Genomic DNA, 23,689 nt, shown 5'->3' on the forward strand with positions numbered 1-23,689 from the left:
CATCCCCGGGCTATCGCCATCCCCCGCCTACCTCCCACTCGCGGTATCCCCGGCCCCGGGGTATCTCCAGCCCCGGCGCCCCCCCCCCCCAGGGCCCATCCCCGGCCCCCCCGGCGGAGCTGCGCTCCCTCAAGATGGCTGGGCTGGGGGCGGGCGAGCAGGCAGCAAAATGGCTGGGAGCTCCCCGGCATCCTCCACGAGGCCCTGCCCGTCCCGGGGTGAGGGCAGCTGCCTGCTTATGCAACGCTGACCGGCAGGACCGGAGGGTCCCAGTCCCGGGCCTGGGGTTCGCCGGTCCCCGCAAGGTGTGGTTGGGTGCATGGCGGAACGGGGGGGGGGGGGGGGGGGCGCATCCCGCCGGTGCGTGACTCAGCCCCGGTCCGCTCGCAGCCGCCACCAGCACCACCAGCACCACCACCACCATGACGCACCAATACCCCGCGCTGACGGCGGAGCAGAAGAAGGAGCTGTCGGACATCGCGTTGCGTATCGTGGCCCCGGGCAAGGGCATCCTGGCCGCCGATGAGTCCGTAGGTCAGTGTTGAAGAGGGGGGAGATCTGTCCCGCCACCCGTTTTCCTCACGCCTGAGGCTGACAAGGGTGCCCGGGTGCCCGTAGGGAGCATGGCGAAGCGCCTCAACCAGATTGGGGTGGAGAACACGGAGGAGAACCGCCGGCTGTACCGCCAGATCCTCTTCAGCGCCGACAGCCGGGTGAAGAAATGCATCGGGGGCGTCATCTTCTTCCACGAGACCATGTACCAGAAGGCTGACGATGGCACCCCCTTCGTGCAGATGATCAAGGACAAGGGCATCGTCGTGGGCATCAAGGTGTGTGGGGGGTCTGGTGGGTTTGTGGGGTGCTGAGAGTGCTCGGAGGGTGCTGGTAGGGCTCAGTGCCACCTTCCCCTTCTCTCCACAGGTGGACAAGGGCGTCGTGCCGCTGGCCGGGACAGATGGCGAGACCACCACGCAGGGTAGGTAGAGCGGGTAGGGGGGCGGGGGCCACGGGATTTGGGGTTGCGGGGCTGGCTGACGTGCTGCCCGGCAGGTCTGGATGGGCTGTCGGAGCGCTGTGCCCAGTATAAGAAGGATGGGGCCGACTTCGCCAAGTGGCGCTGCGTGCTGAAAATTAGTGACAACACCCCCTCTGCACTCGCCATCATGGAGAACGCCAACGTCCTGGCCCGCTACGCCAGCATCTGCCAGCAGGTACCTGTCTGTGGCCAGGCATCGCCCCGTGGGATGGGCATTGACCCATAGGATGGGTGTTGACCTAAGGGGCCAGGTGTTGCCCCAAAGGGGTGGGCACAGATCCATGGGCTTAGCATTGCCCCTGTGCCTGGGTAGCACCTCAGGGGGCTGGACATCAGCTGTGGGCTGGGCAATGCCTCATGTGGGTGGGCATTGACCCCCAGGACCAGGCATTGCCCCATGGGGTGGGCATCACCCCACAAACACAGACGTTGCTCCATGGGGCCAAGAATTGACCCTCCCAGGCTGGGCATCGCCTCATGGGGTCAGGCATCACCCCACTGGGATGGGCATCATCGGCAAGGGTGGGCATTGAACATCGGGGCTGGGCATCGCCCCCCAGCTCCAGGCATTGGCCCTCATTGCCATGGGGCCAGGGAGCTACTCAGGGACATCCCCATGATGGCATCTGCCTGATGTTTGCAGAACGGCATCGTGCCCATCGTGGAGCCGGAGATCCTGCCTGATGGTGACCATGACCTCAAGAGGTGCCAGTATGTGACGGAGAAGGTGAGCGGTGGGGTGGGCAGCAGGGCAGGCACCGTGCCACGCTGTGCCGTGCTGTGCCAGGGGAGTCCACGCCGTCTGTCCTCTCCAGGTGCTGGCAGCTGTCTACAAGGCGCTGAGCGACCACCACGTCTACTTGGAGGGGACCCTGCTGAAGCCAAACATGGTGACCCCCGGGCACTCCTGCCCCACCAAGTACAGCCCTGAGGAGATCGCCATGGCCACTGTCACTGCCCTGCGCCGCACCGTGCCCCCAGCCGTGCCAGGTACCAGCACCGGGACGTGGAAGGGACCAGGAGGCGGACACCCTGTGGCCCCACCGGTGCCATAACCCCGCTCTCTGCAGGTGTCACCTTCCTGTCCGGGGGTCAGAGTGAGGAGGAGGCTTCCATCAACCTCAACGCCATCAACACGTGCCCGCTGGTGCGGCCGTGGGCCCTCACCTTCTCCTACGGGCGGGCACTGCAGGCGTCGGCGCTCAGTGCCTGGCGCGGGCAGCAGGACAATGCCACCGCTGCCACCGAGGAGTTCATCAAGCGTGCAGAGGTGATGGAGTGACCCCCACGGGAGCGGGGTGCTGCGGGCTGCATCCCCTGGGGTGGTAGGGATGCCGAGGGCTGTGTCCCCGTGGGAGGGGGTACACCAATGACTGTGCCCCTTGGCATAGGGGCATGTCCCACGGGGTGACAGGAGACACCAGGGGCTGTGCCCTACAGGACATGGAATGCCAAGGACCATTGTCCCCATGGAGGGGACACAGTGCTGTCTCCATAGGGGACAGTGAGAGCTGCGTCCCCACAGGGGAATGGGGGATGCCAAGGGCTAGTGTCCCTGTGGGAAGAGGGATGCTAAAAGCCACGTCCCATGGAGTGACAAGGGACACCAAGGGTTGTGCCCGGTGAGATGCAGGATGCTGAGGGCTCTGTCTCCGTGGGAGGGGGATGCCAAGGGCCGTGTTGTTGCAGGGGCACAGGGGACGCTGAGGGCTGTGTTCCCATGAGCTGGGGGACCCAACCCTGAAGGCTGTGTCCCCAGAGACTGGGGGACCCCGAGGGCTGTACCCTACGGGGACCACTGACGTTTCCTTTCCCCGCAGGTGAACGGGCTGGCGGCACTGGGCAAGTACGAGGGCAGCGGGGACGACTCGGGGGCCGCCGGGCAGTCCCTCTACGTGGCCAATCACGCCTACTGAGCCCCAGCCGGGCGCCCCACCGGCCCCGGCCCCCGCCCTGGCCCCCTCCCCGCCATTGCTCACACCCCGCTTCCACCCCAGCCACCCAGGGGAGCCGCCGCGCGGGGAGGGGAAGGGGAGCGCGCCCCGCGGGCTGGCCCCATGCCGCCACGACCGCAGATGAAGTGGGGGGGAGGGCCCGGGTTACCCAGCCCTCGGAGGGAGCCCACCCGGGGGTCCTTTTGGTGGGGGACTCCGGCCAGGCCGGGGCAGGGGGAGGCCCGGCCGCGTGGGGGGCAGGAGGGGAGGCCTGGGGGTGCCCCTGCCCTGCCGTAGCTTTGCAGTCCCGGTCGCTGCCGCCCTTGGGGGCGCCTGTGTTGTGTTCGCCGTGTGCACCCCGTGTACCAAATAGCCTAACAACGAATAAACGGTAGAGACAGCGCTGTGCCGACTCCTCCTTCGCCGCCGGGCGACCCTTTCGTGGGCTTCCTCGTCCCTTCGCCGGCTCTGGGCGTCACGCGCAGCCTGTTGTGCTCACCCATGCAATGAGCTGTGCCTGGTCTCAGCCCCCCCAAACCCAGCGTGAGCCGCGGAGGGGAGTGGCTGGGCTCTCTCCCCATGGGGCGGGTGAGGGGACCCTGTTGCTCGCCCCTTTCCCCCCCCCTTTTTTCCCCGTCCGCGGTGCTCAGCGCTGCACGGCTCTGCCGCTGCGCTCTCTCGTCCCTCCACGGCACCCGTAGAGCCCGCCTCCTCAAGGCCGGTCCGCACTCTCATTGGTCCTGCCGCCCGCCCGTCTGCGCCGCTGCCCTCCGGACTCCACGCCTATTGGCTGTCCTGAGGGCTGGAGGCTCTGAATGGCTGGGCTGGGCGTCAAACCCGCCCTCCCGGCTAGGAGAGGAAGTGAAGATGGCGGCGGCGGCGGCGGTAGCGGCGGATGAAGCAGGTACCGGCGGCGCACGGGTGCTCGCTCGCTGTCCCCCAGCCCCTGACCCCGTGCTGCCCAGTCCCCGCCCGGTGCCTGCCCGGTGCCCGGGGAGCCGGGCCGGTGCTGAGCGCTGTCCCCGCAGAGCGGGCGCGGGGCCGGCGGGCCGCCCTCTCCTTTGCGGCCATCGCCGTGGTGCTGGGGCTGCCGCTGTGGTGGAGGACGACCGAGACCTACCGAGCTGCCCTGCCCTACGCGGACATCGACGGGCTGGGCCAGCTGCCGGTGAGCGGGGACCCGGGGGCAGCGGGGCCCGGGGCTCGGCGGGCCGAGCTGACGCGGCCTTTGCTCAGTTCCAGCTGGCGGTGCCCGTCGCCGTGGTCTTCGCCCCGGGAGCGGTGCCCGGGGACCTGCCGAGGCCGCTGCCGTTCAGGGATGTGCAGGAGATGGAGATTTCCATCAACCGTGAGAGACCCTTCTGGCTGCCCCTGCCCCATCGGTCCCTCCTGGGTGGCCTCGTCCTTCCCCGGGTGGGGGGTCCCCTGCGTACCCGCGTCTTCTCTCCCCGGTGCGGCTGTCAGCCCGGAGCTCCCCGAACCCCAAACCCACGCTCGCCAGCATCATCCTGTCCTGAGCTGGCAGTAGAGGGGAGCAGTGGGGACAGCAAGGTCCCCAGGGTGCTGCAGGGAAGAGACCCGCTCCTCTCTCTGGGGATGGGGGTGATGGCAGCCCTCGGAGAGTGGGATGCGCCCTGGATGGCGTGGGGCTGTCCTGCCTGCCGAGGCCACGCGCCACGGTGGGTCACTCAGCTGAGGTTAGAGCTGGTGCCCGAAGGACCTTGTGACATGTGTCCCCCCGGGGCTGTCCCTTGTCCCTCTTAGCACCCGGCTCCTGGGGGCTGGGATTAGCAGATTCACTCAGGTTTACTTCCCCCTGCAGTGAGAACCAGCGTCACATCCCGCTATGAGATGGTCTATCGCAGCACCACGGCTCAGGAGGAAGCAGCGCTGGATGCAGCTACGGCACGAGGTGCCGGCAGGAGGGATTGCGGTAGCTGGGGGAGCTCCGTAGGGGAGCAGGCTCCTTTTTCTGAGGCTGGCTGAGCAGAGGACTCGGCTTTGTTGTGTCTCAGGGTGGGACAGAAATTGGAGTGAAATTCCCAACCCTGCTAATGTTTTTACCCCAGAGGCTGACGCTGCTCTGCGCCCGCTGCAGGACACCTCGTTGGGCTCTCTGACTATGTACGTGGTCCCCGAAACCTCCTCTCTCCTGCCTCAGGTAGGGAGCAGCACCCTGCGGTGCAGGAGCAGCACCCTGCGGTGCCAGCCTCTGTGTACTTCACCCCTCAGAGGTGCCCCGGGGGGAGGTATCCATCCCCAGGCTGTCGCAGGCGGCACCGGTGTGTTGGCAGGAGCCAGCCCTGCTCCCAGCCCTCACCCCTGCCCCTTCCCCAGGGCGTCAGCGTCTACGTGGGGAAGCACCGCAGCGCCCTGGTGAGGGCTGGGGGGGGCCTCGCCGCCCTCCACGCCCGTCTCCGTCAGCTCACGCAGGTGATGTCCTTCACGGCCAGCTCCATGGCCGCCGCCCTCTCGGACCGCGTGCCCGATGGCCAGCTTGGCCCTGATGCCCGGCGGCACTTGAAATCCAGCCTCGGTACGGATTCTGGGGGGCAGATCCCGTTTCTGCTGTACTTCCGTCATCCCCGGATGTCTTCTGGGGTAACAGACCCCAGGGTTTTCCCTTGGCAGCTGCTCTGGGCTGGGATCCGCGCTGTGATGGCTGTGTGTTGGGACCCCACACTGGGGAAGGCCAGGGAGGAGGGGGTTGGGTCCTGCCGCTCTCAGGAGCTCTGTCACAGCTGCGTGCCTGGTGGTGGCGTCAAGAGGCGGTGGCTGTGCCAGTGCCTCACAGGCTGTGGGTCCTCGGCAGGGTACGAGATCACCTTCAGCCTGCTGAACCCCGACCCCAAGTCCCACGCCGTAGACTGGGACATCGAGGACGCCGTGAACCGCTACGTGCAGCCCGTGCTGGACAAACTGAGCTTGGTGGCCAACTTCTCTGTTGACTCGCAGGTGAGAGCTGGGAGAGGCGATAGGGAGAACCCAGCCCTGGGCCTTGCTGGGTGCCCGGGACGTGCTTCTCTGCCAGCAACGTCTTTGCCGTCTACCTGCAGATCCTGTACTATGCCGTCCTAGGAGTGACACCCCGCTTTGACAAGGAGTCCTCCAGCTTCCTCCTGAGCGCTCACAGCCTCCCCCATGTCATCAACCCCGTGGAGGCTCGGCTGGGTGAGCACTGCGCTCCTTACTTGGTTCTCACAGGACCTGGGTTCTGCTAAGGGAGGGGGGACGGCTGTGCCTGTGGCCTGTGCCCCTTCCCTCCCCCACAGCACCGTGCTGGGTGACTGAGGGGGGCGGACGTGCCAGGCTGGCAGTTCTCCTGTGGAAGGAGGAGCCGGGCTGGGCTCTGCCCCAGCCCTGTGTGCGGGCTGTCTGCTCTCGCTGTCCCCGCTGACCTGGGGAGTTCTTTGTCCCGCTGCAGGATCCAGCGCTGCCTCACTCTACCCTGTGCTGAACTTCCTGCTGTACGTGCCAGAGCGCTCCCACTCTCCTCTGTACATCCAGGACAAGGATGGAGCCCCAGTGAGCACCAACGCCTTCCACAGCCCCCGCTGGGGCGGCATCATGGTACGGGGCCGTGGGGGTGCTGGCAGTGCTTGGACAAGGTGACGGCTCCCCATCCCCAGTGAGTGCTGGCGGCCCTGCCAGCCCCAGGGCTCCGGCTGTGCCTCACTGACACGCTCTCCTGCAGGTTTACAATGTTGAAGCCCCTGCTTCCCTTCCAGCCTCCCTCCCGCTGCACGTGGACGTGGACATGGTGCGAGTGATGGAGGTTTTCCTGGCCCAGCTCCGGTGAGGATGCCCTCTTCCCTCCCTGGGCCTCTGTGTGCTCTCGTGGCGCCTGTGGGAATCGGTGGGGTCAGAGCAGGATCTACCCGTGCAGCTCTTTCACTTCTCCATGGGCTCTGGGAGGCTGAGGGTGGCTTTTCATGGCCTTGGAGGTGCTGACCGCTGGCTGGCACTGCTCTCTGGCCAGGGGTGCTGGCGCATGTCCTGTCTCCTGAGGTGGGAGGCTTGTCTTGCCCCGCTGCACATCCAGGAGGCTATTGGGCATGGTTGAGCCCTGCCAGGGCTGAAGGAAGCAGGGAAGGGGAAGAGCAGGGAGCCCATGTGGGACTGCAGGCTTGTGATGTGGGCTGGGACCTTCCCATCTACTCCCAGGTTACTCTTTGGGTTATCTCGGGAGGAGCTGCCCCCCGACTTCTTGCTGGAGAGCCCAGGGAACGAGGGCCTGGCCGACTGGGAGCTGGACCGCCTGCTCTGGGCCCACACCGTGGAGAATATCGCCACTGTGTCCACCACCTTGACCTCGTTGGCGCAGCTCCTGGACAAGATCGGGAACATCGTCATCAAAGACGATGTTGCCTCCGAGGTAGGGCTTGGGGCACCCTGAGGGGGGGAGTGGAGAGAGCTGGGTGTCGCTGTGCAGACTACGAGCTGTTGCTGGCGTGGTGCTGCGAGCGAGGCCCCCAGCCTTGTTTCTGTCCTCCATGGCCGGGGACTGACCGTTGGTGTTGTTCCCGCGCAGGTGTACCGAGCAGTGGCCTCAGCACAGAGCGCCGTGGCCAAGCTGGCCGCAGGCCACCTGCACTCGGCTTTCCAGGCCAGCAAGGAGGCAGTCACCTCCTCAGAGCGGGCCTTCTTTGACCCATCTCTCCTCCATCTTCTCTACTTTCCTGATGACCAGAAATTTGCCATCTACATCCCGCTCTTCCTGCCCATGGCTGTCCCCATTCTCCTCTCCTTGGCCAAGATCATGCGGGAGGCCAGGCAGCGTAAGAAGGAGCCCACCAAGATGGACTGAGCCCATCGTGATGGTGCCCCGTCTCGGGGCTGGGGCTGTCCCTACCTCGTGGAGCGTGTTGTCATGGATCCATAGCCCAAGAAGGCCTCCTAAAATGGTGTTAGGGCCGGGCCTGGCAGCTCAGCTTGGGTCTGCCATGGCCAAGATGCAGGAGTGGGAGGAGAGACTGCTTTGAGGGATGGGAGATGCTCCCAGTCTGGGTCGTGAACCCTCCACCCAGAAAGGTGGAGAGGAGGGAGGGGACTCTGCGCACCCCCTGGCCCTGCACTGTGTTCAGAACAAGCTGCTGTGTAAATAAAGAAAACCCCCGGTTGTTTGGGGGGCTGGGGCTCTGTGACCCTCCTCCCCTGCTCGGCTCTTAGCCCTCCCCATGGGTGTCCGTGTCCCTGCCTGCCCCTGTGCCCCCCTAGTGCTTGATGGCATCTGACAGGTATCGTTGTGGGGGGCAGTTACGGGGTTCAGCTGTTGGGGGGCAGTTCTTAGTGGGGTCTCTGTTGTTGATGGGTATTGAGGCAGAGCCTCCTGGGATGGGGGGGGGGCACTTACACCTAAATAGGGTCCAGCTCCTCCTTCCATTCGGTCTATTAGCCTTAGGGGGGTGGTTATGCCCCCCCCCCCCCCCCATTAGGGGCCCCCTTGCTCTCAGGGGCAGGTATGGGGTCTGTCCCCACAACACCTGCGGTTCTGGGGGGGGCTCCTGGGATCTGACACACACCCCACACCCCCCCCCATCCTGACGGGGGTTTGGGGGCAGGGGGGTGGGGGGAAGAGTGCTGCCCTCTCCCCTCCTCCAGTGAAGCGGTTTGCCCTGAGGCCCTCGGAACAGCCATGCCATGTCCCCGTGTCCCCACCCCCCCCCCCCCCCCCACCCCCCTCCCGGGGCCGGGCGGTGCTGTGCTGGGCCGGGCGGGGGGCGGGCCGTGGGGCGGGCGGGGCGGTGGCGATGCCCCTCCCGGTGCGGCGGGGCCGGCGGCGGCGCGCAGCGGGGCCGGGGCCGCTCACACCGGCGGCGGCGGAGGCGGCGGTGGGGCCATGAAGGTGAAGAAGAGCGCCGGGGCCGGGGCCGGGGCCGCGGCGGCGGCGGCGGCGGCTGCGCGCACCGAGGAGGAGCTGGGCCGCAAAGCGCTCATCGGGCCCGACGACGTGCTGGGGCTGCAGCGGGTCACCAGCGGTGCGTACCGGGGAGGAGGGGGCTGCCCCGGGGCGGGGGGGGGGGGGGGTGTGTGTGGAGGGCCGACCCGCAGGGGATGGGGACCGCGTCCCCCTTGGGGATGCTTCGGCTGGTGAGAGGGAGGGGGACAGGGGGGGAGCTGGTCCCCCCCCTCCGCGGGGGACAAGGATGGGGATGCGGTACCGCAGGGGGATAGGGTCACCCCGGGGATGTGGTACCCCTGGGGTTTGGGTGCCGGCGAAGCAGCAGGGGATGGCCGGACCTGAGAGGCTCAGGGGGATGCTGCCCCCCACCCCGGGGTGCACAGGCTGTGGAGCAGCAGCAGCAGCACCCCCTCTCCCCCGGGGGGGTCGAAGGTCAGTGGTGAGATGCTCCTCGGTGCTCTCGCCGTTGTCCCTTGCTTGTGTTTCTACCCCTACACGCAGGACTGAGCCCATAGCTTGTGCCCACAGCGGTGGGGCAGGCTACATCCATGGCTGCAGCGTGGGCTTCACTGAAGACCCCTCCTGCAGCCCTCCCACCCTCCCAGTTTCTCTTTCCCCAGTATAGCAGCACTGGTCTTGAGAGCATCCTCAGGGGCTGGCGGGGAGCGTGCCAGCTGGAGGGTTTGTTGTGCTTGGCAGAACAGCTTGGTGGGGACCAGCCTTGGACCTGTCGGGATTGCAGCGTGCTGGGCTGGGAGAAGGCATGTGCCTCAGGCCAGCCTGGCCTCAGCAATGCCCAGGGGTGGTCTCCCCTACTGCACCCCAAAAAAAGTCTTTGTGCGTGTCCTGGGACCTTTGGGTCACGTCTCTGCGGGCAGCAGGTTGGGCAGGGGGAGAAGTCTTTTGGCAGGGAGGAGGGGGCTGGCCTGGGTGCCCGGCTGTGCTCCTTGGAGCGCTCTGCGATGTGGCGTTAGAGCAGGTTTCGTGTCGCAGGCTGGGGCTGTGCGATGTGACAAGCCCTGGAGAGGAAGGATGCGGCTTTGGGTATCGGGGCGTGCAGGCAGCCCCGTGGGCCTGCGGGTGGTGAGCAGGGTGGAAGGGAGGGTAGGAGGAAAGCCCTGCAGGGACTCAGTGTTTGCCCTCAGGAAGAGGTTAGGGAGGCTCCTCTGAACGAGGGGCCCCTGTTGCTGGGGGGGTGTCTTTGGGTCCCATTCTCTGATGCTCTGATGAGCTGCAGCAGTGTGATTCACTGCCCAGGCCCAGAAATCCCTGTAGCAGGGAGAGCTGTGCAGCAGGCACTGAAGTGTGCTGCCGGCGTACTCGGAGGAGCAGCGGTTAGGCGGTGAATCTGAGCGATGGCTGCATTAGACACTTTGCCTGCTTGCTTTGTGGTAGCCTGCATGTCCCTGCCTTCGGCAGTGCTGTCTGGAGCGGCTGCCGGCACACGGCCACCTCACTGCCGGGGTGTGCAGACCTCACGTGGCATTCCTCCGGCCAGCGGGGATGGCACATGGCTCTTGGTAAGCACCTGTGTAAGCACCTCACGGAAGGCTGAGCTGGTCGTTCTGGCTTCAGAGCCAGGTTGGGAGCAGAGCTGGTTGTCGCCTGCCTCTTCTAACCACAGGGCAGCGCGCTCTAGAGCACAGGGAAGATGTGAAATGCGTGAAAACCTTTTGCTCCCCTCCTGCTATGAGACTTGCTGCTGTGAGGGTAGCGCAGGGGGTACGGATGGGTCGTGTCGAACAAGAACCAGGCGCTGGGATGAGCCATGGGTAATGCCTCCCCGTGGGAAGTGTTTGTCCTGCTGGGTACATGGGAGCCAGCAAATGCTCTCTGCACCTGAAATCCTCGGTGTGCGTTTGGGGGATACAGGTGTACAGTACATCCACGCTGAGTGTGTTGTATCTTATTACCTAGGAATGTTTTGCAGCACCCCTCTCAAGCTTGGTTTTCCACCTGGTTTAACACAGAGAGCAAAGATACGAGACTGTTTTCCTGATCCTTAACACATAATGATTATTTGGGGCATTCTGTGGCCTTTTCTCATTTCCACGTGCCGCAGCAAGCTCTTAAAAGCAGATTGTCAAAAATATCAGTGTGAAAGCATTCCAGTCTTCTGCTCCAAGCAGAAGGTGCTGCAGGGAGGAGGAAGGACCAGACTGTGTGAGAGAAGTTCATGTCTACCCCAGCTTCTCCCTTGGAATTGCTGAGTTGGGGCAGACACGACACCCAATTTGAGCACTTCTGTTTTGATGTCCAAAGTTGTGGTGCTCCTGACAGTTTGAAGTTGAAGGAAGAGTTAGTGATGGGGTTGTAGCAGAAATGTCCTGGTGCCCTGGATGTCCTTTGTTGTTCCAGATGGAGTATAATCCATCTTTATCCAAACTCATGGGCCAGTAACACGGTAGCTTGCGCTGTTGAGGGACTGCGTTTAAGCTGTGTGCTGCCCAGGGATCTGGGCACGTTTTAACATTGCTTCTTCAGCAAACAAAGCCCGGGATAAAACATGTTAGAGGAGGGCTTGGTACTGCAGGAACATGTGTTTTAGAAACGCTCGCACCACGAGTAGCCTGTGTGTTTCTGAATGGCCTTCCAGTTTGTACGGGGAGAAGCAGAATCCTAGCTGCTGTATGGAGAGCAGCGTGGATCCAGTTACCAAAAGGACTCCGTAGCGTGGCTGCCTGTGGCAGCAGGGCACCATGCTCACACCCGGGAGGGCCCTTGCAGCCCTGCATGAGCTTGGGCTGTGCTGATCTCACAGATGCTCTTTTGGAGCCAGGATTTGCCATGTTATGCTCTGCCTGCTGCGGAGCTCCTCGATGCTTCCTGATACAGTGGGCAAATCTGCTCACGCTTCAGTGCTGGAAGAGCTGGGTCTCTGTGGAGCCAAATCGCTGCTTGTGGTTGCTACCTGTTGACCGGGCAGCGAGTGGGCAAGCTGCAGGCAGGCTGTTAGCCCTGCTCTGGCCTTTGGGTCTAGGGAAAGCCCTTGCTTTTGCATCAAGAAGCAGAGCTGGGCTTTCCTCTCCCAATAGGTACAGATGATAAGTGACCAAGTGTTAAGTGCCTCAGGCTGGGAGGGTGGAGATGCAGGATGTGGCCGTGGCAAAAGTGCGCTTACTGCTAACCCAGAGAAACCCCATCTGTAACCAGCCAGAAGAGCCAGCTGGGCTCTGCTCTTAATGTGCTTTTAATAAGCTTAAAGGGTGAGTTGTGCAAACTGTCCTGCATATGCTGCGTCCTTTCAATGTTAAATTCTCTAGCAGCTCCAGGGCCATAACGTTTCTGGGCACGCTAGGGTCCAGCCTGACAGATCTGGGGTGCTGCCCTGGAATATCTGGGCCTTTTGGCTGGGCTGGCCCTGGCGCTGCTCCAGCTGGATTAGGTGTAAGGAAGGCAAATGGGCCATTTTCTTTGCAATTAGCAAGATTTGTTACTTGCTGACATAACTGCGGTTCCAAAAAGAGGAAAAAACCTTACGACGTGATTAATTTGGGATTAGCAAAGGAGTGGGGCAGAGCTCGGTTCAAATTGCAATTAATTACCGAAGCAGCCAGAGGATCGGAGGAGTCTCTCTGCAGTTATTGGGATGTCAGTGTCTGCGAATGCCACATCCTGCGTCACGGAGCGAGCTGGGGCCTGTTGCCCCCAGGCACTGTCCCTCGTGTCTTTGACCGTGCTGCTTCTTGCAGCTTTGCTGGGTCACGCTGTGCTGCTCCCACCTTAGCTGCAGGGCAAGGTTTATTCAAGCAGAGCTTTAATTTCTTCCTCCATCTTTGGGGTTAGGGTCATTGGTGGTCAGCAGAAAGATGATATTACAGCCCCCCTAATGCATCCCCTTTTGCCAGTGTGCGGTAGTACTGGGCTTCAAACTGATGCGTAACGAAAGGCAAGCTTCAGCCTCTGAGACTGCCCTGCTTATCACGGCTTCAGGCACCTGCACAGTTTGTCTGTAATACTAGATTAAAGCTTATATTGTAAGCTTTATTCGAAAGCTTATTTTATTTTGGCAAACCAAAGGGTTAAATAATTGATTACATACCTGGAAACAATTACAAAACAAAACCTAAAAATAAGAAACACTCACTTAATCATTTTTGAAACTAATCTCTTCCCTGAGCTGTCATCTAGGATTTCCCTGAGACTTCTCTTAGCAGCTTTAACTAAAGGCCAGCTTGGCAGAGGGTGCCTGGACGGGTCGGTCAGGGCAGACCCTTCGTGGGTGACTTTTATACCAGTTTCCGTGTAACCTTAACAGGAAGCTGTTGTGTGCAACTCAATCTTCAAAGCTGCTCCTGGACCATGACTTTCCTTTCCTTCCCCAATTAATTGGGAAAATGTATTGTATTAGGAGCTCTGATAGCTGGGGGTGTTTGTGAGGGGGTTAGTGAATTGCTGTTCTGAGTTGTGCAGGGCTGTGATGTGTAAAAACGTTTTGATACGCTCATTTCTCATCGCAGAGTGATATCCCAGAGCTGTGTCAAGCTGCTCTCACCTCCTTTCCTCGGCAGCACCGTGTGTGTTATGTACCTTTTCAAGGCTTTGTGATAACGCGCAACTCGAAGTGTTGTGTAGATGAGGAGGTTTTTAGGAGTCTCGCAGTACGATATGGGCCGTGAGGATTTCCAGGGGCAGCACACATGGCGTGTGTGTAGCACAGGGTGCTGGGCTGGCAGCTGAGTGGGTTCCTCCTTCTGCCAGTGTTGTGGTTGGGCCATCCCTGGTGGGAATGGCAAAGGTAAGAGGAAAGCTGTGGCGTATGCTGGGAGAGTCAGCCTGGGGGTTCGGGCAGGGCCTGATTGCTGTGGCTTATAAGAGCAAAGCGAGCTGATTTTATTGATGTTGTGCACGTGGTTTCAGACTTGGAGTGCAATCGGCGTGAGTGAGGAGACAGGAAAGAGCGTTTGGATGCATTGGGGATGGGGGAAGAGCAGCTCTGTCCTTCCTGAACAAGGCCTGGAGGGCTGCGATCAAATTAATTCTGAGAGGGTGAAGTCTGGAAAGCTCTAGCTGAAAAAAAAAAAAAAAAAGATGATGGTCAGGCTGCCACAAAAAGCAGAGCCTGGTGAGCTGTGCAGTAGCACTCAGTGCGTGGCGTGGCAAGGCTGGGTACAGCTCACGGGCTGCGGGCACCTTTGTAAATGCCCCGGCTTAGAGCCCGCTGCGGGGGGTGCGCCCCCCTGCTCCCTTCGCAGCCTTGGTCAGTAAATGTGCCGCTGCAGAAAAACTCCTGTGGGATCCTCCTGGTGTGAGATTTTTTTTTTTTTTTTTTTTTTCCTCAGCCTAACTGCTGAGCTGGGCGGGAAGGCTGCAGGTGCCTCCCTCCCCTTTCGCCCCCACTGCCTTTGCTTATCCAAACCCCACGGCTTTAGAGATGGATCCTGGCTGGCTTAGCTTGTTTCTCTGCCCCGCTCTTTACGGGACTTGAACTGCTGAGGCAGAGGGCAGGGGAAATGGTTTAGTTCTTTCTTTAACTGAACTCCAGTCGTCTAAGCAGGCGTATCGATACCACTTGAAACTTGCCCTGCCTTCCCCTCGAGGTCTTGCACTCTGTCCTGCGTCACTGCTCTGCACCTTCACGCGGTTCCTGCTATTTTTGCTCGCTTCCTCCTGAGACTCTTCAATCTGATAATCTCCTAATCTCCAGCTCCTGGCAATTCATCTGCAGTTGTCTTTGCTTTATACCTGGCTTATGTCTTGGGAGTTGTCGTCAAAATAGCATCTGACCTTGTTGGCTAATGCATGTTAAGAAATAGGCCTGCAGAGCTACAGGAGCCTCCTCATTCCCCAAATTCTTGTTGTTGCCTGCGCTGGGGAGAGACACCCCTATCACAAGTCATTGCTGTTGCATCGGTTTCTTGTACAGCATCCTCCTGATTTACACCCATTTTCATGACCAGTTTTTGAGTTGTTTCTTACCAGAGGTGCACTCTGCTTTCCTTTGTGGGCTGTCGAGGCCTTAAAATAGGAGCTGCCTGATCTGAGCTTAGACGCTTGGATGAGCACCACAGAAATACCTGTCACGTCTGTGAGAGGGGACACGTGCATTCTCCTGGTTGCAGAGAAGGAGAAGGGGTCTTGAAAGGAGCACAACAAGGAGTGCTAACCCTATTGCACGTGAACTCCTTTCGATAAAATGTGCCTGGTGGGGGGGTTACAAAGGAAATTTGAAAATATAGGGTCAACTTTTAGCTTTCTCTGATGAGGATCAAACACCTAATCTCATCCATTGGATAACTGAAATAAAAGGGAGAGGGCAGGAGGAGAAAGTGCCTTCGTTAGCTTTCTTCTTGTATTATCTAGCACTGTATTATCCCTCACCTTTTGTGCTCCTTTGTAACACCAGCTCACTAAAGTACATGGCTGGAAATACACACCAGGGTTCACAGTGTACCACTGCTCACAAGAGAGTAGGCAGTGCCTCTGTCATTGTCTAGGCTGTTTTGCCGGTTTCTTTTGCAATCTGGGTTATTCTTGGGAGGGGAGGAAGGTTTCCTGGATGACAACCGGCTCTTCTCTGGATTGGACAGCAGAGGTACCACCTCCGAACTGTAAACTAGGAATGAGCATCCACAGCTTCCGATAACGAAGCTGGAGAGCTCTTAGCGAATGCCTTGCTACAGATTACTGTTTGGGGTTGTTTTTTTTTTTTGAATCACTTTTTTATACAAAGGGAATAGGAGAATTCGTGAAGGAATCCATTGTGTCTGGCTCAGGAAGGCTGTCACCTCTGCTGCTTCCTGAGACCACCACAGTGTTGCTAGTTGTGCTTCCAAACTATGGTATGTTTCCAGATAGAAGATGTCTCCAATAGTGGGGAGTTGCAGATCTTTAGGCATGATACAGAGATTCGGAGAAAGCAGCTGCAGGGGCACCAGCAGGAAGAGAGATGTGAGTGAAGTAGCTGCTAATACAAGGCTTGGGCAAGTTGCAAGAGTTTGCTCTCTGCTTGAGAGCAGTTCAACTCAGTTGGTGAACTCTTTCCAGGAAGAGTTTGGGTATGAAGGTCTGGGGTATGGCAATTCACTGGGCTTTAGGAAGGAGTAGGAAATGCTCCTCTTTTGTGACCTGTTTGTGCGCTACTTAGTGTGGTACTTCTTGGACAAAAGCCAATCTGTTGGGTTTCCGAAGACAGTGCTGACGTGTCCATCCCTTCAGCCCTTGTTCAGCGTCTGCTCTCTGTCAGCCCTGAATCAGGTGGGTACTGAGGGCCTGTTCAGGGACGTGCTGAGATTGTTTGGTTATTAACGGGGAAACAGCACAGCTTGCTTCAGGGGAAGTGGAAGAAACGAAAAAATGTTCTGTCCTGAGAGACCAAGCCTTCCTTTCTTGTAATGATCCACTTCACTCAATGGAGGTTTGAGCTGCCTTATGCTAACTAAAATAGACATGGATGCTGCCTCCATTCCCCAAACTGTAGTGACGGTGAATTAGGATAATGAAAGCGAATGATACATTTAAGTGCGTCACAGAAGTGTGGGCAACTGGGCCCTACAGTGGTTTAAAAATAAGTGTGTATGGGATGAGATTAGCAAATTTGGCAGTGCTCAGCTAAGCGGAAGTATCTGCCAATTGCAAGCAGCCCATTCCCAGTAAGACCTGCCAGTGTAGCCGCGGGCTTCTGTTATGTGTGGAGGAAAAAACCAGCACGTGGCTACTTTGATTTTTGAATGGGAATTGCAGCAAGCAAATGTAATACAGCCTGAGAGGAATATATATATACCTCTTTTTTTTTTCCTGCTAGGAGACTGGGCACTGCCAGAGGAGGAAAAAGCACTTGACTGCAGTACTCTGGCAGCTAATCTTCCCAGATGTCATCCAGTTAGATACTGGCATGTTGATTTTAAAAAAAAAAAAAAAAAAAGAAGTTTAAAATATTTTCAGTGCAAAAAGAGCTGGAAAATATAGTGCAGGGGTGCAAACATCAATGAGCAGGAGCCTGGTGGTGATTCGGCGCGGGGTTTACTCCTCTTCGGTGGCTCTGCTTGGCTCTCCTCTCTTCCAGATGAGTCATGGACACTGTTACTGCAGCAACACTGCTGCCAGGGAGGGGGATAAAGCTGTTGCCATGGTGCTGGATGGGCAGGAATTCTGCAGGAGGAAAAACACTTAATAATTAACTTGCAGGCAAATGCAGCTTCAGACTTTGCGTGCTCTAGGGAAGGTGTCCCGGGTTCCCAGGCGACCACCAGCCTGTTCTGGTACAGCCCCCTGCCTTCATGGAGAGCAGCTGGTCCGAGCGTGGCCGTGAGCGGTGAAGCCAGGACTCTGGGAAGCTGTGCCCGCTTCTGTCAGTTTGTGTTTTGGATGTGGCTGCTTGGAGCGGGGAAGTTGTGGGATGGGTTAAGAACTTGGGCTGGCTGGTGCGTTAGAACCTAAAATCATCGTGTAATTGCAGGACACCTACCTGAGGATTGCTAAACGTCGGGGCTTAAGGCAAGGGGTTGGTTTGAGTTTGTGTCCTGTCTCCTTGGCTACTGTTAAAGATGGAAAAGAAGATTTTGTGCGGTTCTTGGGTTATTTCGTCTAACACTGGGCTTGCATTTTTCTTGTGGTAGTAAAAAGGTTGAGCTTTTTATCTTGTTCTTCCTGCTAGTGTGGGCACTGGTGTTAGTTTTCCTTTGTGCTGTGTTGATAGGAAAAGGAAACCTCCCTGCCAAATGCCAGAGATGCTTCAAACACAGTCCTCTCTCTCAAAGCCCGTTCCTTTGAGCATTCACGGTCTGGTAATGGTGATGGAGAGCAGTAAAACCATCCGGAGAGTACGTCTGACGTCTCTGTTCCTTGTAGCGGTGAGCACTCGGACAGTTCTCCAAGTTAAGGAGATTTGCAAAGAATAAAAGTCTTCCGGGGACGTGCAGGTGCTAGATGTGCAGTTCGTGCTCAGCAGCACCTAGGAGCAATCTTCCGTGGAGCTTTGCCTCTCCCTGCAGAGGGGCCTGATTTCTGTAATTACAGATCCCAGCACAAGGGCCTCGCTGTCTGGTGGTTGCAGTGTGTGGCGTTTGGGATGTTCTCTTACCGCACCGCAGCAATCTTTTATTAACTCCTTGTCTGTGGGATGTGCTAACCTCTGCCCATGAACCATAATCCCCAACCATAATGTAGGTTCCCGGTTTGTAATACGGGCGCTGGAGTGGGGGATGTAATGTGCAGGTACGATCTCTGAGTGCGCTGGAGCTTGTTTTCATAGAGTCAATGAATAAGCCTTAGGTGGACGGGGGTATTTGAATTTTAAAAACAGGAAAGCAGACGGAAGTAAGTGATTGACTCAGACTAACAGCAGGAATTAGTAGCTGAGAAAAGGCTTAGAATTAGAATGTTAAAGTGTTACTTTCACCTTAGAAGCTCCAAAACAAGTCTCCTACAACATGCAGATGCACAGTTGGTCAAAAGCTGACCTGGCTTGTGTACGTATAACCTTCACCTAGATGTGTCAGGATAAACTAAGTTGTTTGAGCAGCTTTCAATCTGCGCTGGTATGTGCACTGAAAACGAAGTGCCACTGCTCTTTCCCCAGAGAGAAGGCTGTAACCTGGGCCAAGAAGCTGTCTCGGGGCACAGCAAGGCTGAAGCCAGAAACAATGACTTTCTCCCAAAGACACCGACTCTGGTGGAAGCAGGGAAGGGCTCTGTTCCCAGACTGGTTTCCTAACACAGGGAAAGGCTTCAACACCATTTTTAGTGCTGAGGGGGAAAAAAAATTCCTTGCATGGGACAAGCATCGTTGGAGAGAAGAGGCCATCCTTTGTTTGCAGAGGGCTGGAGATAGGGGATGGTGGCTCAAGGGAGGACACTCCTGTTCCAGTTAAGTGCAGTCGGCTTAGTGCTCACAAAGCTGCTTAGCACTTGCATTCTGCCAGAGGGCAGTTTTTAAAACAGGCAAAGCCTCTTACACTGAAAAGGCTAGGATTTGATGGAGGTGCTGACTATTCTCAACACCCTGTGGGGAAATGGATGCAGAAGATGCTGGCACAGGGTTGGAAAAAGGTGATGACCTCTGAGTGCTGGGGGAGAGAAACTTTTTCCCTGTCCTGTCTAAGCAGGGCGGTGTGAGCATTCAGAACTGAGACTGTCTTCATAGACCTTAGTTTTGGATTAAAACCAGGGTGGTAGTGGAGATGCATTTGGGCTGCTCTCACTGCTGGTTGTGCCCTCCAAAAAGTAGCCAGAAATACCTGGTAATTCTGAGCAGCCTTTGTTTAAATTTGCTTTCTTCTGCAGATTATTTGTGCACTCCAGAGGAGAATGTTTACAAGATAGACTTCACCAGGTTCAAAATCCGGGACATGGAATCTGGCACCGTCTTGTTTGAAATCACCAAACCAGCAGCTTCAGGTGAGCGCGCACACAAAATACTGTTTCCGTGAACAAACAAACGCAAGTGCCTCCTTCCTTTTGCCTTTGCCCACTCCTTTTACTCAACACATTTCCCCAAAACAGGAGGTGCTCTCACCTGCAAGAGGGCTAGAGTCTCAGCTTGCAGCAGAAATACTATTCAGGTGGCCCCTTGTACCAGTGAACAGAACTCGTTGCCACTGTATTCTTACGATTGCCATCTGTGATGAGAAAGGACAGATGGGTGTTGTAAACAGAAGCAGCGGAGGAGGAGGAGATCACCGTGTGTTCGTTTCTTGGCTGTTCATCAGCTAGAGTCCCCCTGTACGTAGTTTAATTGTTAGTCTAACATCTTTCACTTGGGAGTCAGGAAAATGGTGTTTCCAAAAGGGAGAAACTTTGTCGATTGTGCAAAGTAGCCAAACTGAAAATTTGCTTTTAGTTTTTATTCTTTGTAATTTTGAGGTCTTACTTGTAACCATCAAAGTGTTACCTGTTGCCAGTGGTAATAAAAACCCAGGGCAACTGTTCTTTTCCTGACCAAGCACTCTTTCCCCATCTCCCTGCCGGTGAGAGGAAGGTTTCTGTAGCTTATAGATAACGAACCAGACATGCTCAGGTGAAATGGCTTGTTCAGAGTCACACTGCAATCCTGGGTCAGAGGTAGGAGCAGTAAGTCACTTCAGGAGATGAGAAGTGTATCAAACCAAAGAGCCATCTTGCAATACTCTGTCTCTGAGTGACCAGTAGTGGATGCCTTAGAGAGGCTAGGAAGAGGGGTAAGCACATCGGGCTCTCTCAGAATAGTTTCCTGGCTTACATGACTCAATAATGTGGGATTGCAAGTATTTTCACTGAGTTTCTGTTTCTCAGAGGACTATGACGGAGCTTTACTTTGCGCTTTTCCAGAACGTGAACACAATGACAAGAAGGACATTGACCCCAATGCTGGACGGTTTGTACGCTATCAGTTTACCCCAGCTTTTCTTAGACTTCGGCAAGTGGGAGCCACGTAAGTAATTGCTCTTGTGCTGCTTTTTCTAGTAGGGGAAAACAACTGAAATCTTATAAAAAAATGGCTCTTGCTTGTTGATCCTGTCAGGAAGTTGGTTTAATAGGGATCTTTTGTTATTATGAGGATCTCCAAAAATCTTTGCAGGATGCCTGGCTTTCTCCATCCCTTTATGTTGTTTATTTACCTCAGGAATAGGCATGGCATTGAAGAGATTAATGCTGAAAGGAGCGAAATAAGGTGGACAGACCACACAGATAATTCCAGCTCTTTTCTGCACGTTATAGTTTGTTTGTCAGAGGCTCTGCCAGCTTCAGAAGATGTGTCTGCAGCCTTGCACGTTGCATTCCCCAAAAAACATAATTCCATAGAGGAACATGAAATGGTGAAGTAACGTTTGATGCTTTATGTGCCGGAATCGTCTTTGATGTGTCTGGTAGTACTGCTTGCATCTGTCAATAAACCACACCAAAATGAGACACCTAAAGTATCTTTCTCTTTAGGCCGAAGTTATTGCTACGGTAATACAGGTGACAGAGTGTATTGTTCCTTTAGTAAAAGTTAGTAGTAGTTACTACTAACTACATGCATGCAGAGATGCAATTTTCAGCTTGTATTTCCTCTCCTGGCCCTCCAAAGAGCAGACTGGTGGGCTTCTTTGTCTTTGCTGGGTATTTTAGAAGGATATTGGGTCATAGCATGGCAAATTCTTTGCTATTTTTGTTTTCCTTTACATTCACTTAAGTTTAAATTAGTAGATTTAATCAAGAGCTTTATGCCCATTGCTATTATGTCATTAAGTCCATCATCCTGTAATCGAGCATCAGTGCCAGTTTCCAGCACAAAGCTGTTTGTTTCAGGTACATAGAAATCATTAGTTTGGGTTCATGTTGGAGTGCAGCTTGACAGATCCCTTCAGCAGCAAATGTGTGTTTCGCAAGAACTCATGTACAGTAGCCTTGCTTAAAAAAACCCAACAAACTATTTTTGAGATCTTGATTACCATTCAGCATTTGGTTATGCTGCAAAAGAGTTAAAATTTGTTGTTAGAGAACGTATTTAGAGCAAGGTTGCACCTTACCACTTCCTGCTAAACCTAAAGAAGCCCACCATTTAGATTTTGGAAGAAAGGTTAAAGTTATGTATCAGTGAGCACCTCTTTGGCCGCTATTTGGTTAAAATGGTAAATACCCAACTTGCCATTTGTGCCAAACTAGTAACAGTGTCTTCCTGGCTTACTCACAGCGTATGGTATGTAAGGAATACCTATCCTTCTCCAAGAGGTCATGTTTCTTGGCAAGAGAAACTTGAATATAGTGCTGGCTGAAACTTGTCTCTCTTTACCACTTACAAAGCAGGAACAGAAGAAAGACCATCTTCTGTAGATCTGCCTTTTTTTTTGGTACCCACCAGAAGAATTAAAATCACTTGTATAAAAATCCAGTGCAGTAAGGAACATCTAGTGAGTGATCTAGTGAAGTGCCTGTCTAGTATAGTTGGAGGGATCTTTTCTTCGTTGAAGATGAGTTCAAGGTTGTAGAGTTGTCTTGCATGTCTTTTTTTTTGAGTAAAAAGAATCAAAATATAGTATAATCTATGATTTGTAATGCTATGCTGTGTCCCTGTAGCATACTCTAAGAGGAAATGATAATTTGGTTAGTATCATTGCTTTGGGTTTTGGTGGTGGTTTTTTTTTTGTTTTTTTTTTTTTTTTTAGAAGAGCTCTTCTGCTTTTCAGGAATTGTTGCAAATCTTGCTTAAGCAAGAGAACTCATTTCAATCTTCTCCTTCTTTTTCAGGGTGGAATTCACAGTAGGGGACAAACCCATCAATAACTTCCGCATGATTGAGAGACACTACTTCCGGGATCAATTGCTTAAAAGTTTTGATTTTGAATTTGGGTTCTGCATCCCCAGCAGTAAAAATACTTGTGAGCACATCTATGAATTCCCACAGCTCTCTGAGGATCTCAGTAAGCTCTCTTTAATTATGGGTTACCACACAGTGATGTTAATCTAAGGTGCTCTGAGGAAGCCCTTTCTTAAAAGGTGTCTGTAGCAAGTGGGTAGGGTAGAACACTTTCAGGTGGTTTTGTATCTGTCTTAATACAGGTTTTGTTTTCTAGTAGTATGTATCTTGTCACCCACCAGACGGTTGCTTTTTTGTTAACTCATAAAAGGGAAGCTTGGGTGTCAGGGAGAAAAAAGATAATTATGAAACAACAACAAAAAAACCAGGATTAAAAAGATGTCCAATAAATGGATGACTTAAATGTTATGTTCTGTTTTAATGGTTGGTGTGCTATATTGGTAGCTTGAGAGGCTTTAGTTTTAGTATGAATGTAACTTTTATTTTCTCTTCTCTCTCCCAAGATACGATAGCATGACTACTAAATCTGTGTGAACTTGCATTCTTTACAACCTCTAATCAGCACTAATATTGCAGCCTGTGGGAAATGCAGTGATGCACTGCTGCTTGCTTACTCTCACACCAGAACAAAGGTCTTTTGACTTTGCTGTTTTATCACTTTTTTAAAAACAAAACAAAACCCCTCAAACTCCAGTGTGATATTGTTTTGAGGCCAGGTAGAGCACTTACACTTTATATGGGCCTTGACATATTTGGATTATGTTGGAGTTCTTTGCAAGGTACTGTCGGGGAATGGTTTGGGCAGGTTCCCGTTTTGGTTTTTCACTTGAGAGCTTGCTGCTGTCTGAGCAAGGCTGTTAAACGTAACTGAAACCCAGTGCAGAGCGTTGCTTCGGTAGGACTTCGGTGTAACGTGATTAATGTTTTGGGTTTCTTTTTTCCCGCTGCAGTTCGAGAGATGATCCTTCATCCATACGAGACGCAGTCGGACAGTTTCTACTTTGTAGACAACAAGCTGGTGATGCACAACAAGGCAGATTATTCATACAGTGGAGGACCTTGAGCACAGGATGAGCAGCCAACCTGCGCTGGCCTTCCCTTTCCTCTCGAAGTCGTCAGGGATACCAACACCTTCAGTTCCGTTGCCTACAATGTCAACTGGACAAGGATCCACAAACCAAGGACTCTTTGCCGCAGTAGGAGTTTCATGACTAAATTTGCCAGTCTCATCTTTTTTGAGCTTTGAAGCAGACCCAGTTCTTCAGAACTTTAAGCGGTTCTACAATGCTAAATGGTCTTTGGATACCACTTCCCTAAGTTCTTTAAGTGTCTGCTTTGAAAATGGCCTTGTGGGACCTGGGGGATTTTGCCCTAATGCTGTGGATTGGTGTTCTTGCCCTCAAGTATCTTTTAGGACGTGCTTGCTTTCTCAGAGAGTGTGATCTGAGAAACAGCACGAGTGGAGATGGATGTAAATGCAGAGTTTTGTTTATTTGTTTCTCTTTCTGAGCGTTTCAAAGGCACCGCCGATTTAACTTGTACATCCAGTTGAAAATGTCGAGCATAACGTCTTACAAAAGCAAGTTTCATCTTTAGAT

At 55.3% G+C, this 23,689-nt stretch overlaps 3 protein-coding genes across 3 annotated transcripts; all 3 read left to right on the forward strand.

The window, feature by feature from the left end:
• The first annotated feature begins 410 nt into the window (after nt 1-410).
• ALDOC (aldolase, fructose-bisphosphate C) lies at nt 411-2,952 on the forward strand. The gene is made up of 8 exons (XM_086475222.1): nt 411-534; nt 619-830; nt 922-976; nt 1,051-1,211; nt 1,680-1,763; nt 1,852-2,026; nt 2,107-2,306; nt 2,857-2,952. The coding sequence occupies exons 1-8, from the start codon at nt 423-425 to the stop codon at nt 2,950-2,952; spliced, it is 1,095 nt and encodes a 364-aa protein (XP_086331348.1). The 5' UTR covers nt 411-422.
• An 885-nt stretch (nt 2,953-3,837) lies between these two features.
• Nucleotides 3,838-8,114, forward strand: PIGS (phosphatidylinositol glycan anchor biosynthesis class S). The gene is made up of 12 exons (XM_086475168.1): nt 3,838-3,874; nt 3,999-4,138; nt 4,207-4,318; nt 4,793-4,882; nt 5,040-5,131; nt 5,308-5,506; nt 5,783-5,925; nt 6,027-6,141; nt 6,395-6,540; nt 6,665-6,765; nt 7,135-7,345; nt 7,502-8,114. Exons 1-12 carry the CDS (start codon nt 3,838-3,840, stop codon nt 7,775-7,777), a joined length of 1,662 nt encoding a protein of 553 aa, XP_086331294.1. The 3' UTR covers nt 7,778-8,114.
• Nucleotides 8,115-8,809: 695 nt separating this feature from the next.
• Nucleotides 8,810-23,154, forward strand: UNC119 (unc-119 lipid binding chaperone). Its single transcript, XM_086475319.1, has 5 exons — nt 8,810-8,948; nt 19,097-19,210; nt 20,120-20,222; nt 22,022-22,194; nt 23,042-23,154. Exons 1-5 carry the CDS (start codon nt 8,810-8,812, stop codon nt 23,152-23,154), a joined length of 642 nt encoding a protein of 213 aa, XP_086331445.1.
• The last annotated feature ends 535 nt before the right edge of the window (nt 23,155-23,689 follow it).

The sequence above is a fragment of the Leptosomus discolor genome, chromosome 18, assembly GCF_034619465.1.
Source record: "Leptosomus discolor isolate bLepDis1 chromosome 18, bLepDis1.hap2, whole genome shotgun sequence".
NCBI lineage: Eukaryota > Metazoa > Chordata > Aves > Leptosomiformes > Leptosomidae > Leptosomus > Leptosomus discolor.